At 39.6% G+C, this 15618-nt stretch overlaps 1 protein-coding gene across 1 annotated transcript in view; it reads left to right on the top strand.

Moving 5' to 3' along the window:
- Positions 1-15618, top strand: part of LOC118797284 (collagen alpha-1(XXVI) chain-like) — a 60745-nt gene that overhangs the window by 33564 nt on the left and 11563 nt on the right. Inside the window, 5 exon segments of the mRNA XM_036556593.1 lie at positions 4457-4518; positions 5131-5241; positions 5243-5258; positions 7278-7385; positions 8267-8410. Coding sequence (XP_036412486.1) covers positions 4457-4518; positions 5131-5241; positions 5243-5258; positions 7278-7385; positions 8267-8410 — 441 coding nt within the window.

Here is a 15618-nt window from a genome sequence, read left to right on the forward strand (position 1 = left end):
TTGTTTCTTCAGTCCTAAAATATTCCAAAAGTGCTGTTAAAAAGAAAAATGATGTAATACAGTAGGAAATATACTCCTGCCTCAACTTTTTGTCTGCAGGCGTTATATTTGGAATTAACATATATTTACAAGAAGACATTAAATTTCATAAGCTAAAACATCAAATACTGCATTTTGGCACTGTTTCTGTTTTCAGATTCACTCTCAGAAATAAAGGTACTAAACAGTCACTGGGGCAGTACCTCTCAGGTCACTGGGGTGGTATCCTCAAGGGTACATCTCAGTACCTTTAGTCAGGGAACATAGTTTAAATGATATTTTCTAAGTTGTATTGACTCCACACACCCCGTCTCGTCTCCAGGCTTTTTATTTAATTGTTCTGTTTTAAAACATTCGGTTACGAAAAGGTACAAATACATACTTTTCACCTGCATAAAATTATTTAAGGTTTCACAATTGGACTTTAAAACCACTGTAGTACCTTTGAGGAAACATGTACATTGTTTGTACCTTGATGAACAAATAATATACCTGCACAGAACCTTTATTTCTAAACTTTTTAATAGAGGTCAGACAGAATTTACTAATCACTGCTTTTTGTTTTTACTGGTTATTTACATACTGTCCCAACTTTTTTGAAATTGCGTTTATACATGGCAATTTAGTTGCTTGAAACTTACATGAAACTGAAGCTTAAATTAAATTAAGGTATTCTTCAAACAATGAAAGAACTAAACGAACCAAACTACTGCCAAATGCACTGTTGTAAATTTACATACTTGCTAGCTAAGCTAACTAGTTACCAGCAATTAAAGCACCAGTATATAGGATTTTATGATAATCTGAAAGAAGCAGGAATAAAAAAATAGGGTAAAATATGGTGTCCATGCGCTGCTGCGAGTCACCTGTAAAGCCTGAAATAGTGATTTAAAAATCAGAGGCATCAGCTCGGGTGGTTTTCTTGCCACGTCATACATCTTTACATATTAACATCATGTGCACAGGCTCAAAAAGAGGGTTCAGCTCGATGTTTAGGTTTCAAATACAAAATTGACATTATACTGATAAAGATATGATTAATTCTTTTGCAACGCACTCACAATCATCAGATTCATCCGCTCGGGGAAGGGGTCTAAACCACAGCCCACATTACAAAATGTTCACATTGCATGCAATTACACATTTCCACCAGAGAGGTCTCCAGATCCCCATAGCTTACAGCTTTAAACAATATTAACTGTTAAGCTTTGTAGTTTGTCATTGTTTTTTTTGTGATATCATATGATGCAGTCCTATGGTTTGAAATCAGCTTTTTTGATTTCTCTTCTAAAAAGTCGAAACAGTTGCAACAGTCCTTCAAACAGGTATCATGTAAATCATTTAAAGTTAATATCTTATCACACAAAGTTAGGCTTAAACTTCAAGGTACAGGGTTCAGTTCCTCACTCACATAATGGCAACACTAAAAAGAATCCAGTTCTGCCTGGATTCTGGATTTTATCATGATTTTGCAGGGCTTTATGCCACACTGTGTGGTACAAATGTAGCTATAACCTGCTACTCTTTGTGAGGCCCAGAAAAGTATTTGAACAGCCATGCAGTCTTAAAATGTTTTCCAGATTTATATTCTCTATGGATTCTAAGCCTCATAAACATGATACATTGTCTTTAGGTTTAGGTCAGTAAACATGGAGCTTGCATTGAGTTTTTCCTCTTTTTATACACAGCCTGAGGAAGCGTGTTCTCTCGGCCCATGTAATTAAATCCTCCCAAACGGAAATCCTGTCTCCTCCGAGGGTTTTGGTTCTTGTGGGCTGTTTACGGTTTCTTCACCAATCTCAGACCAATCATTTTCACAGGCCATGCAGTCATGCACCAAACCAATCCACACCGAAGGTAAGCTCCCTAGAAAAAAAGAAAACGGGGCCAGGCGAGATCCCAGAACATGTCATTCAGCCTCGCCTCTTCCTTCATTTGATTATTATTGTAGAGAGATCTGTTTGAAATCTTCTGTTTTTGTTGCAGGCCTAGCCACAAAAACAGGCCTGTCTGAGAATAGCTGAAAAATAATTTGAAGTGATGTTCAACTGTCATGTGGCCTCCTATTTTGTCGCTCACTTGGGACTGTTGTTTTGCTGTCTTGGACAGTTTTGTTTTTATTTATTTTTAAAGATATACTTTGATGTAAAACTCTGTGATGCTTTTTCATTTTGAATAGTCTGGTAACCTTCTAAGATCATCATCTTAAAAAGTCACCATTGAAGTAAATAATGGTGGAGTTGCTTTCATGCTCAATGATAAGTCTACCCAAGGGTAACATACACAACTAGAAGGGACTTTGTACAGAGCCCTGGAGTACACCATAATGAATGTCATATGTTTTTAAGACATGGAGCCCTATTTTTGTGCCTAAATATGAAGCAGACAGTTGGTATAATTAGGCTTAAAATATCACAGAATTAATAGGATCAATGGAATGTGAAAGAAAACTAAAATCTGGTTGTTTAACCAATGTTAGAAGGGCGAGAGGGGGCGGTAGCACATCTTTGGGGCAGGAAGAAAAAGGAACGTAGGAGTGGGAATTTTTGGATAGATTTGTAGAGATGTGGTATTCGCATAAATATAATACCTATGGTGAAATGAAAATGCATTATTAAAGGCAAGGCAGGGCAAGTTTATTTAAATAGCACCTTTCATCCACTGCACTCATTCAATGATGAAATACAAAGATAATTCGTATTATAGTTTAAAAAGTAACAAAGTAAAGGAGAATAGAAATTAAAAACATGATTGAAACATGAATAAAAATAGATTTTAACAGAACCATTAAAAATCTAAATAAAAATGAAATTTGAATAATAAAGTGCTGTTACAGAAGAGAAGTGCAGAAGAGCTGATAGCTTTTAAACTGAGCTGAAAGCTGCTCAAGTAGAAACGTTTTCAGCCCGGATGTCGGGGCTCTTCTAACACTCTCTGTCAACTGGTTCAATTTAAGAGCAGCTTAGTAGCTAAATGCTGCTTCTCCATGCTTTACCTTCTGCAGGACTACCTGACCAGTTTCCTAATGATCTGAGAGTTCTTCTCGGCTCATATCACTGCAGCATATAGGACAAATAGACTGGTCCTGCACTATTAAGCCATTTTTAGACCAGTAATAGTATCTTAAAGTCTATTCTGTAACAGACTGCTAGTCAGTGTAAGGATTTAAGAATGGGGGGGGTGATGTGGTCCCTTCTTTTACTTCTAGTGAGACTCTGACAGCTGCGTTTTGAATCAGCTGAATGTGTTTGATTGTCTTTTTTGGGAGTCCAGTTAGGAGACCATTACAGTGATCAATCCTGCTAGAAATAAAGGCGTGGATGAGTTTCTCCAGGTCTGCTTTAGTCAGAAAATCTCTGATCCTCTTGATGTTTTTAAGATGATAAAATGCTGATTTAGTAACTGCTTTGACACGACTGCTAAAACTAAAATCCATTAGTACACCAAGTTTATGCATTAGTTCTTAAGATTTTAGTGCTTTTGAGTCCAGACAGGCAGCTAGTCTGAGCCTCTCGTGGCTAAAATAATTTCTGTATTTTTTTATCTTTATTCAGTTGCAGTGTGTTTTGTCCTATTCAGTTAGTGATGTTTTCAAGATACAATTAAACATACACAGTAATGTCTAAAACCATCATAATTATATAATCAATCATATAATATTTTCGTTCATACTGCACTAGCTTGTGTATCTTAGCCGCTCAGCTCTGGCTGGCACTTTGGCTTTTAGACATGCCAGCTTGACAGAAACTGGCATGGCGAATTTAGAGGACATGTAGTGCATGATGGCAAGAGTCTAGACTCACAGTAGGAAGGCTGGCATGGGGCAGCCAGACGGAAAACAAGCGCAGGGAAAGTGAACGAGCAATGCAGCGGTAAATAAAAGGAACTATGGCGGAGGAAGTGAAGGAGGGGAGAGAGCCTGTCCACAGATGTAGGTGTGTCAAGACTCCTGACGAATGGGCTGATTTAGTACTGGAATAATACAATAACGAGCTGTAATTTGTTGTTTTAGTGAAATGTTAGCTCAGGGGACTCATATAAGTCATTCATCTGCTGGCACTGTGGTACGCTTTCACTCCCTTCTGCTGGAGAACATTCCTCAACAACACTCTGGCCTATCGAGTTTGTCCGTGTATGCCTGTTCATGTGAGGCAGTGGGTACTATATGGTGGCTGAATAGATGTGGCTAACCGAATAGCTAACTGGCATTCATTCTTCATGTGGATAATGTTCCCAAGACACCCAAGACATGAAAACACCCATTCCGTAGAGGCACGATGTAGCCATGCACTGATCAAACAAGCTGGGCTTTTGTGGGGTTTATTTTATGAAAAGCCTCAAGAGGATAATTTAAGTGCTTTGAGAAATGGAAAAAGGAAAAATCTCTCTTTTTTCTCTGTTTCTTTCTCTCATGTAGAGTGTATGAACTGTACCGGTTACACTGACCTAAGCAGTCGTCTGAACACCATTGAGTCTAAGGTAAGAGCAAGGCCTAGAGATTTGATGTATAAGTCTTTATGATGGCACTTTTTGATGTGCATGCAGTGCAGATGCCATTTAAACAACAAAAAATGAGCTGAAGCCTTTTTTGGGAGCATAGAAACTTAGATATATGGCAGGCAACAAAACGGATATGGATTGGGTCAGTTTTTTCACGTTGACATTGATGTTTTATATCATATACAAATAGAAGGGGACCTATTATGAATGTCATGTCTTTTAGATATGTGGTCAGGTTTTCTATATTTATTTAACTTAATAATATGCGAATCAAGTAGGGAAACATATACATATAATAGGGAAACATATACAAATAGAGGGGGCCCCAGTACAGAGCCCTGAGGTACACCACAATGAATGTCATGTATTTTAAGACATAGACTACTAAACTAAGTATTCAGTATTTCAGTTAAATGTGTAATTAATTGTATGCATCTATGATTCATTTAGGTTTATTGTACGAATGCGGCACTTAAATACAGTCCTTAAATACCGTCAACATCACTGACATTATTGACTACAGTCAAAATTCTATTGATGATTGTTAACAAGTGTTTAGTGAGTTTTGGTGTGTTTGGTTGTGTTTGTTAGATCAAGCTGTTGGAGGTGGCCAGACCTCGGCCACCGCCCGTTCATAAGTTGCCAGAGGGATCAACAGACAACGAGGTGGAGACATCCAACCCCACCACTATTGGACCCCCTACCCTTCTGGCAACCAGGTGAGGCAATATGAACATCATTTAACTTCTCCTCTCTTTTCTTATAAAGCATCCACCCCATTATTTTAACTCAGAGTAGTGTTTCATCCCAGCAAGCGAGCTCCTCGAGATTTGTGGCCACATATGAGAAGAAAGTAATTGCCATAGGAGCGGAGGAGGAATGATGTGTTGAGTCTATGAAAGGCTGTTGCTTGGAGACATGAAGAAAGGATATTCATATTTCTTTGGAGCTGAAGCAGCCAAAAGTTTCTTGTGTCTGAAAATTCTCACCTGGTGTTTAATCGTGTTAAAAAGAGTGCTGACCCAGCCATCCAGGTGCAGTGTTAGAAATCAAAAGAACTGCTTGTTCATGACATTTTTTCCACATTTTCACCTTTTTACTACTGTATATAACTGTAAAAAGGGGGGCAATGTAAGGTTAACAAATACACTTCACTTTTCACTACTTTATAGTAGCCACCAAATTATCACATTATGGTGTATGCCAAGCATTGATGGCAGCAAATTGTCATAAATGTATCCTTCAATTCTCATAAATCAAATTTTTTAGGCATTCGGTTCTGCCCAGTGGTTAAATACAGAAAATTAATAAGTGTACAGTTGTTTTCAGTAGAACTTTATTTCTTTTTCAATAAAAGATTGAATTTCATGTGAAAAGGCTTCAAATGAAATGTTATTATTATTTTTATTATTATGATTATTCTATGAAGCCCTTCTTCATCATATTGCCTATTTACATCTTTATGAGCCCATCCAGTGTTTAATCTGGCAGCCCATGCAGGGACCTGGCTTAACTATGTCGAATCCACTTAATAGATTTGAGGTGAACTCCCACAATGAGGCAATACAAAAGCTGTTCTATACAATAATACAAAGGGCCCATAGCCTATGAGGATGAATTAGATTGCTGGATTACGTTTCACTCTATGTGAATATTATGATATTCCATAATAACAGGATCCAGCATGGCCAACATGTGAATTTATGTCGGCGTCTGGCAGCACATCCTCCGCAGTTGTTCTGGATATTAGCTCTTTCGCATAATTTTAAAAGGTACTGCAGATGCAGGCAAACTGAAATGTGGAGTACAGGTGGAATTGTTCCATTGTTCCAGAAAAAACTTGTGAAGGTTCTTAAGACGAACACTAAGAAGTGCATGAAAATGGTCTTAAATGCAGTTCTTAGAAAAAAAGCTTGGAAAATTTCTCAAGTATTCTCTTAAGATAATCTTAATTATTTTCTTAAAATTTTCTTATGAAAATCTTTATTGTTGCATTGCATTTTACACCGGACCATAAATGATGCAAGTGCCTAAAATTACTATTTAATTAATTGTTTGAAGATATTATAAGTAATAAAAGTACTCAGAGTGTATCATTTAGATTCAGCAAGTTTGGTGGCATGATACACACCCTCTCGGAAATAAAGGTACTAAACTGTCACTGGGGCAGTGCCCCTCTTGTCACTGGGGCTGGGACCCTCAAGGGTACATCTCAGTACCTTTAGTCAGGGAACATAACTGTACCATAATCCACTGAAATGATATTTTCTAAGCTGTACTGACTCCACACACCCCGTCTCGTCTCCAGTCTTTTATTTTATCGTTCTGTTTTAAAATATTTGGTTATGAAAAGATACAAATACAAACTTTTCACCTGGAAAAACTTATTTAAGGTTCACAGTTGGACCTTAAAACCACTGTAGTACCTTTGAGGGAACATCTACATTGTTTGTACCTTGATGAACTAAAAATGTACCTGCACAGAACCTTTATTTCTAACAGTGCAAATACATAGTACAACTGATGTCATTGACCCAAGTTATGCTGAATTTGTGGCTAATGGATGACGAAGTAATATAATAAACATTTCATATTCATAAAGCATTTTAATAAGATCAGTCATATACAAAACTTTTATCTTGTATATTTTATGCTTTCTAGGTTTCACACAAGAAAGATTAGAAACTGTAGTTTCTCATGTATATTCCACACTGTGTGCCTCCACTTATTGTGTACAGGTACAAGAGGTCCTCCAGGGCCTATTGGACCTCCTGGTATTCCTGGCTCCTCAGGCCCTCCTGGACCTGCAGGACAGACGGGTGCTCCAGGGCGACCAGGACCCACGGGTAAGAATCACATTCAGGTTTTTCTGTCATATTAATGACCACAATAACATGTGTGTTCAAAGACTATTCTTCTGCTCCCTGACCCACATTCAGCAGATGTATATGTTGGGAGGGATGGGCGGTTGTACTTCTCAGTTCTCAGTACTTCTAATTTGCATAATTTTCCCCTTTCTCCAAGACATATTAGGGTCCATTTTTATTAGGGCAATTTTATGTCTAGGCCAGTTTTCATGTGTGCCAGACGAGGGACGACAAAGCCTTAAAGCTTTTCCCCGTCGAGACCGAGACCGGTGGGAGTGCTGTTTGACATTTTTAGCAGAATGGGCTGTTGCCAAGTTTCTTTGTCTTTGAATCACCTGGCAACATTTTTTCACCATTACTCCTCAAACAAATTCCTTCTTCTTCTTCTGCTTCTTTCTGCAATTTTAATAATGAAAAGCACATCAGACTTGATGTGAAGGTTTTAGTGCTTTAAATCTGCATCTGTTAATCCATAGACATCAAAAAGACGTTACAATATCTTAACATTAGACTATAAAGTGCTTCTGATGCCTTTTTCTCTGTGTGACAGGACGTTCCCTCGTGGCAGTTCTTTGCTATGTGTCAAAGAAGCAAATACTGCAGTTTCAGATGACGGATCGGAGCAAAGAACGCTCATTGATCCAAATAATATTCTACATATCGATTTCAGAAATCCTGTTTTGTGAAATACGCTGTACCGACATCTGTGAGCTGTTTACCACTTCATATTAATCTGCCAGCCCTCTGCATCAGTCCTCTTGGTAGAAGCTGGAATAGTAACTGTGACTGTTACATGTGCATTGTAGTTTTAATTCTGTTAATTGGATCTCATATAAGGAAACACTCACCTTTGTTCGCAGGCCCAAAGGGGCAGAGAGGCTTCCCAGGTGAAATCGGTCTTCCAGGGCCTCCAGGACCTCCAGGGCCTCCAGGGCAACCTGGCCTGCCCAACTCCATCCCTCTGAGGGGGGATGTATTTCAGGCGATAAATCGGGACGAAACAAGTGAGTGGATTCACCAATATAAACATTGACTCTGACATTGCAGCAAATAGCACAATAAACCAAGGATTTATGTGTCTACATCATGATAAAATTTAAGTTATAAATCATCTGTAGATAAGAAATGACAGTGGAGATTACAGAGGATGTGCTATAGCCTGGTTAGCTCTTACTGTGTGTTGTTTATATGTCTCAAAACAGTGCTGTATTATAGCTGCCAAGGGGGAGATTAAAATAATACAGGTGTGAATTCTGTGACTTTAAAAACTCACAAATCTAAACACTTATGATAAAAAAGTTACTTTGTGGTACAATCAGATGGAATTCAGGATGAATTCAGGAGAAATGTCTCAGAGTTTGCACATCATAATGCTATTGTAATATGACAAAGAGAGCAGCAACATGTTGCACACATTAAAAAACTCTGATATATTTTACTCTCCTTTCGGTTGCTCGCCCGTACAATTTGGATCAATATTTGTCTAAAAGTCTGCTCTATGTGTCCACACATGGTACCAGCTTAATAAAAAGACCATGCTAAAAAGCCTTCCATGGCTGAGAATCCTAGAAAGCGTAAGACGTCTGAGTGGATAAGATGGCCCTCCCTCCCCCATCACTCAGTTAGCATTCTCCTCCAAGCGTGTTGAGCTTTTCACAGACATTACATTACGTGGAGCTCAGGAAAATTTGGTGGAGCTTCACATGAGTCATAGAAAGCTTTCTAGGTGGCATCGTTTGATGGGGGAGATAAACTAGCAGGTGGAATTGGACCTTGACTAAAATGTGGAATTAATAAAAAAATAACAGTTCAATACACATCAGCTTCTTACCTGATTGAGAAGATAAAATAGTAATGGTGGTATATTTTTATCGGGCCTTAATTCACCCGTTAGGACTGGTTAGGCAGGTCAAGAGCCATCATTATGAATTGTCAACTGCTAACACTCAGCAACCATAAGCTTCTCAAAGCAACTGGCTCAGTTAAGGTAGAGGAATGGGAGAGTTGCAAGGCGCAAGCCACTGCTGACCAAAAAGAACACAAAGGCTCTTCTCACATTTGCCAAAAACATGTAGATGACCCCCAAGAGTTTTGGGAAAATGTTCTGTGGACTGAGTCAAAGGTAGAACTTTTTGGAGGACACGGGTAAAGCGTAAAGCTAATACCACATTCCACCATAAGAACATCATACCAACAGTGAAACATGGTGATGGTAGTGTGGTGGTCTGGGGCTGCTTTGCTTTTGCAGGATCTGGACAACTTCTCATAAATGATACAACCATGAACTCTGCCCTCTATCAGAAAATCCTGAAGGAGAATGTCCACCTGTCAGTTCATGACCTAAAGCTCAAACACAGTTGGGTTATGCAGCAGGACAATGACCCGAAGCACACAAGCAAGTCCACCCCTCAGCGGCTGAAAAGAAATGAAATTAAGGCTTTGGAGTGGCCAAAATTCAAGTCCTGACTTGAATCCCATTGAGATACTGTGGCAAGACCTTAACCAGGCAGTTCATGCTCGAAAACCCTCCAATGTAGCTGAATTAAAATAATTCTGCAAAGAATTCAGAATTCCACCACAGCCATGCAAAAGACTCATTGCAAGTTATTGCAAATGTTTGATTGCAGTCGTTACTGCCGAGGGTGGCACAACCAGTTATTAGGTTTAGGGGGGCAAGTACTTTTTCACATGGGTGATTTAGGTTTGAATAAATCTTTATCTTCAATAAATGGAATGTTGTCTTTATCTTATATAGAAATTAATTGGACGATCTGAAACATTGAAATATGACAAATTAGCAGAAGTAGAAGAAATCGAATGTACTTTTTCATAGCACTGTTTATTTGTTATATGTATTTTTGTGTAGCTACAAGTAAGAGCAACTCAAATGAGTCAAAATAATCATTTCACGATTAAAGTCAAGCTTGGTGGTAAAACCATAAAAAGTCTATGCAGACAAAAAAACCTCAGATATGAATTATAGTGGTACAGTTTTGGGTGAATACGTATGCTGGTGGAACTCACTTAATAGGAAACTCAGCAATAGGTTCCTTATTTCATGTACACTCTCAGAGATGCAAACCCAATTTCTTACAGATGTTGTCGGGGATCGTTGCACACAATTTACCCTGTTGAATATGATTGCCAAGAACAACTGCGTTGTTTTTAGCTAGATTTGCTCCATGACTTTGACCTATGGTACGGCAATTATAATTTCCATATTCAGCAGCATACTTTCCTGCCATTGTAAAACTTTAGAGTAGTCTTCTCTTCATCACACACAATACAGCCTGCTTTATGGAATGTTCGCCATCTGACAGATGAATGCATGCTTTTCTTAAGAATGTACACTGTAAGTCCACAAGTATCCAGACAGCCCTTCTAATTCTTCTAATTGCGTGTACGCAGCTTGTATAAGCTCCATGGAAAAGCCAATTAAATGGGATGCTCTGGAGCAGAAGCACATGTGGCCCAAGTAGCATTGGGCTGTGGAGCAGTGGAACTGTGTTCTCTGGAGTGATGGAGCTCCATCTAATACCTTTGGGATGACTCAGGATCCAGAACTGATTATCCAGCATCAGTACCTGACCTCACTAATGCTCAATCAAATCCTCACAACAATGTTCCAACATCTAGTGTAAAGCCTTCCCAGAAGAGTAGAGGCTGTTACTGCAGCAAAGAGGGACAAACTCCCTATTAATATCCTTCATAAGGAGGTGTCTACAAACTTTTGGCCATATGGTGTATTATACTCATGTTTACATTTGATATTTAGTGGGTTTGATTTCTGCCAATGTGACTTCATACCCTGCCTTCAAGGGAGTTCCAGCTATTTTTCCAAAAAATAAGCAAAATACAATGGAAACAGAGTCACTCTGAGTGTTTTGGTGTGAAATGGTTGATTGTAGAGGCTCAGATTTCTTTACAGTGGTGGTGATAGGAACCAGGGGTCACCATGACTACAACACAAATATTGCCGTTTTATTTACTATCCAAAACCACCAGTGAACCTACATCTGTCTTCAGGGTTTATATGGAATGTTGATGATGGTATAAATGGTTAATTGGTCATGTATTCAAATTTACATTTACATTTACATTCACTGCATTTAGCAGACATGCTTATCCAGAGCAACTTACTGACATGCTTTGTTGTCCGCTCAGACAATGTGACCAAGCTGGCACAAACTACCCTTGAGCTCAGATGCTGCCAGAAACAAGAGCCAGTACTGATATCTAGAAAGAAACTACAAAGAAAGGTACACAATGTTAAATTAAGATACAGCTTAATGACAATAAAATAATGCAATACATTTAAGTGTTTCACAAAGAGATGTTTAGGGACTCGGCTGTTCGGACAGAGAGTGGATGTCTGTTCCACCACCTGGGAGCCAGGACAGAGTGGAGTCTTCTATGTGTCTTGAAAGATCACGGGTTAAGTTAAGCTTGAAGGGCTTGAGGTACGGATCGCGTTTTGGCCATCGCCATTGTGTACGGAAGGGCTGGTCCAGTTTTGGCTTTGTAGGCATCAGAGTTTTAAATCTGATGCAGGGAAGTACAGGAAACCAGTGAAGGGAACACAGCAGCGGGGTGACGTGAGTAAACTTAAGAGGACTGAAGACAAGCTGTGCTTCTCAGTCGAAGGGGCTGATGGCCTACCTTAGAAGACAAGCCAAGAGCGAATTATAGTGGTCAGGCCTTGAGATGACAAGAGACTTAAACAGCACCTGGGTGGCCTCCCTAGAAAGAAAGGGTGGAATCCCCCAGATATTGTAGAGGACAAACCTGCATGACCAAGAGAGGTTTGTAAGATGAGCCGAGGCATCAGGCTACACAGTCATAGCCATTTAATGTAATAACTCTCTGTAAGGGAGCTTTTAGAGGTGGACGTCTGGTTCCTATCACCACCACTGTGAACAATTCTGACTCGGTAAGTTTCTCTAGAACAGCATTTCACACCAAACCACTCTGAATAGCTCTGTTTACGTCTTAACGGTTGAGTTATGCAGAAAGTTTGAAAAATTAGTGGAATTCTCCTTTCATGTTAATTTAATGAGATGTAGTAACAGTTTAAGTGTTGCCTGTTGACTTACCTATCATTTGGAAAAAGCGCTTCAGTGCCAAGCGTTTCCCACAATCAGCAGTGAAAGTGCAGTGTTGTCGAGAGTAATAGCGCATTGTGTGAAATCAGATGCACAGAAATGGAAAGACAGGAGAAAAATATTCATTTCTCGAGAACTTATTTTACTCCTGTTACTATGTTTTTGCCTTTTGCGTGTCTCGTCTTTTTGGAAGTTCTCTGTAGTTTGTTTTTTAAGGCCGATGAGACCAGGGGTTGTTTTTCCCCTGCTTTATTTCCTGTGTTAGACTGTAATTTCCTCACGTCAACCTCATTGCACTCTTATTATGAAGAAGTTTCACAACATTATTCTTTTAAAAAGGAAAAGCAATTATGGGACATATCGACCTCTGAACAGTGTTATTTGTTTTCTTTATAATTTAAAATAAGTTAAATAATTATTCTACATAATTATAACTACACAATTAGTAGTAATGTGTAAACATCCCATCGTATCATGTGGGAATAGAATTTTTGTGGTTTGGAGGCTCTCGAGAAAAAGCATTTACATTCTCTGAGGCCCGAATCAAGTTGTATTGGCCCGAAGTGCACCAAACATTAAAACCCAGAAGACGTTTAAAAGGACTTTAGGTAAGCTCATCCTGAAATAAACATTGCAGACATCCTGTTGTGACATATATGTTCAGAAAATGTATCCCATCTGAATAGTACTTAAAGGGCAATTCCATCAATCTTTCAAAATTTCTACATAATTCAATAATTAAGATGTAAACAAAGTCATTCGGAGTGGTTTGGTGTGAAATGCTCCATTCTAGAGAAACTTGGCGTGTCAGAATTGTTCACAGTGGTGATGATAGGAACCAGACGTCCACCTCCCTCCAGAAAGTTATTATATCAAATGGTTATGAATACACTGCCTGATGCCTGAGACATTGAGTGCAACTACAGAAAATCAGATTTTGTCAGCAATCCAATCAATGTGTTTATATGCACATTTGCAATCAGATAATGGGAAAACTCATAATGTAAAACTCAAACTTCATGCCACAGCTTTTTTTTAAAACATCGCACCACTTTACCTGAAAATATGAACATACATCATCTAGAAGATGAAGAATTTATTTAGTCAAGTATGTATTGGTTTCAGCGTCACTCCAAAAGTGTTTTGCTGCGTCTCGTGGCAACACTGCTTGCTCATTTCCAGTACCACCGTCTGTTTTGCACATGTGCAGACTGAGAAATCAGAAAGAAATCAGAGTAAGAGTTCACATGCACTGAGAAATCTGATTACTGAGCTAAAATCCAGCCTCTTTATCGTAATTCTTAATCAGATTTCTAGACCTTACTCCTATCTAAGAAATCGGAGTGTGCTGTTTACATGACCATTTGAATAATCATATAACTGCAGAAATCCAGTTATGATCAGATTATTGAGAGCATGTAAACACACACATTGTTTTACAATAGTTTTAGGAACGTTTTGGCTTTTTTAGCCCATTCATGATGCTGTGGTACATGCAGGCATAATAGTCCCTAAATAATACTTTTTCAAATGTTCCACTATTTTCCCATCATCAACATTCCATGGTTCCTATCACTACCACTGTAAAAAAAAAGTCAGAAAGTTTCTCTAACAAGAATGAATCATTTCATATCAAACCACCCTGAATGACTTTGTGTACATCTCAGCGACTGAACTAGGCAGAAATCTAAAAAAATGATTGGATTTTCCCTTTAAGGACTTAAGGCAGGTATCCAGACTGCTATGGTGTGTCAAAGGACCTTTTTTCCTAGATCACAAATTATATTGAAGAATCCCGATTCAATGCCATTTAATCCTCTGTAATCCAATCTGTGCAGAAACCAAGCTTAAAAATGTCTTAATCAAAGCTGAAGCATTATTCTGCATGGTGCTCCACTTCTCAGAGCAACCAGCAGGGGGCGGCAGAGTCCCACTCTTGGGCCGGCCTGACAGAGAGCTGCTTTTGATTAGGCCCCTGGCTCGCCGCTGGCCCGGGCGCAGACTCCAGTCAGCTGGCTGTAAATCAGCTCTAATTTGTAAGCTGTCAGCGCCGCAGTCTGCTTTCGGAACCTCCGTGCCAAAGAGCAGCCGTGTGTAAAAGGCGAGGGCGAGACGCTAGGACCCCCTGGGGGGCTGGGCTGGAGAGGCGGAGCGCTGCAGATCCAGAAATTGGTTCCAGAGGGACGCTGCCAGGCCTGCCGGGCTCCTCCGGCAGCTTTACAGAGCAGGAGGAGGTGTGTGGATTCGTTTCCCCTCAGGCAGAAAGGAGTGCTGATGCACAGCACTGAGGTTTGGAGTAGACCCCAGACAATACCAGAGACCTCCTGCTGTGCCTGGTCTCCAGAGGCGCAGGAGGTGTGCCTGAATGTGGCTGCGTGTGATTTTTCTTGCACCCTTTCAAAGACATTGCTTTAGAAGGTCTGGGGACTCGTTATGTTGTATATATAGAGAGATGATGACTCTACAGCTTGTGATACCAGACACTAGACGGTAAGACGCTGGGCTCCAAGCTGGGCCTTCAACAGGGGAGGTCAACCAGTAGGTTGTCCCAGGTTTCCTTTGATAAGAAAGTATGAATCATTTCCTAATTTTTATTCAGGTCATAGTCCCTCTCTTCGTGTCAGTTTAATGCAGTTAGAAAAAAAATGGACAGTTTCACTGCTCGTTGATAATTGAGAAAAGTGGGTTCAGTCCTGCTAGATTTGAAACATCAAACAAATCTCAGTGTTCCCAGTATCGGTGGTGAAAGTACTTGACCTCAGATGCAAATGTATGAAGCACTATATGGCCAAAGGTGTGTGAATTTCCCTCTTAATAGTTGTTTTGGTGCTGATTTGCTGTTTCAGCCACTCTCATTGATAACACGTGTATAAAATCAAGCACATAGCCACGCAAACTCTAGTCACACTGGAGAACTCAGTGGCTTTGAACTTGGCACTTTCAATGTGGAGGGACACTAGTGGCCTACACAGAGCCCTGACCTTAATACATTTAAGATGAATCTGAACATCAATTGTGAGCCAGGCCTTCTTCTCCATCGTCAGTGCCTGACCTCACAAATACTCTTTAAACTGAATGGGCAGTAATGGAGACACACCCCAAAAGCCTTC

Source organism: Colossoma macropomum, unplaced genomic scaffold (genome assembly GCF_904425465.1).
Source record: "Colossoma macropomum unplaced genomic scaffold, Colossoma_macropomum, whole genome shotgun sequence".
Lineage (NCBI taxonomy): Eukaryota > Metazoa > Chordata > Actinopteri > Characiformes > Serrasalmidae > Colossoma > Colossoma macropomum.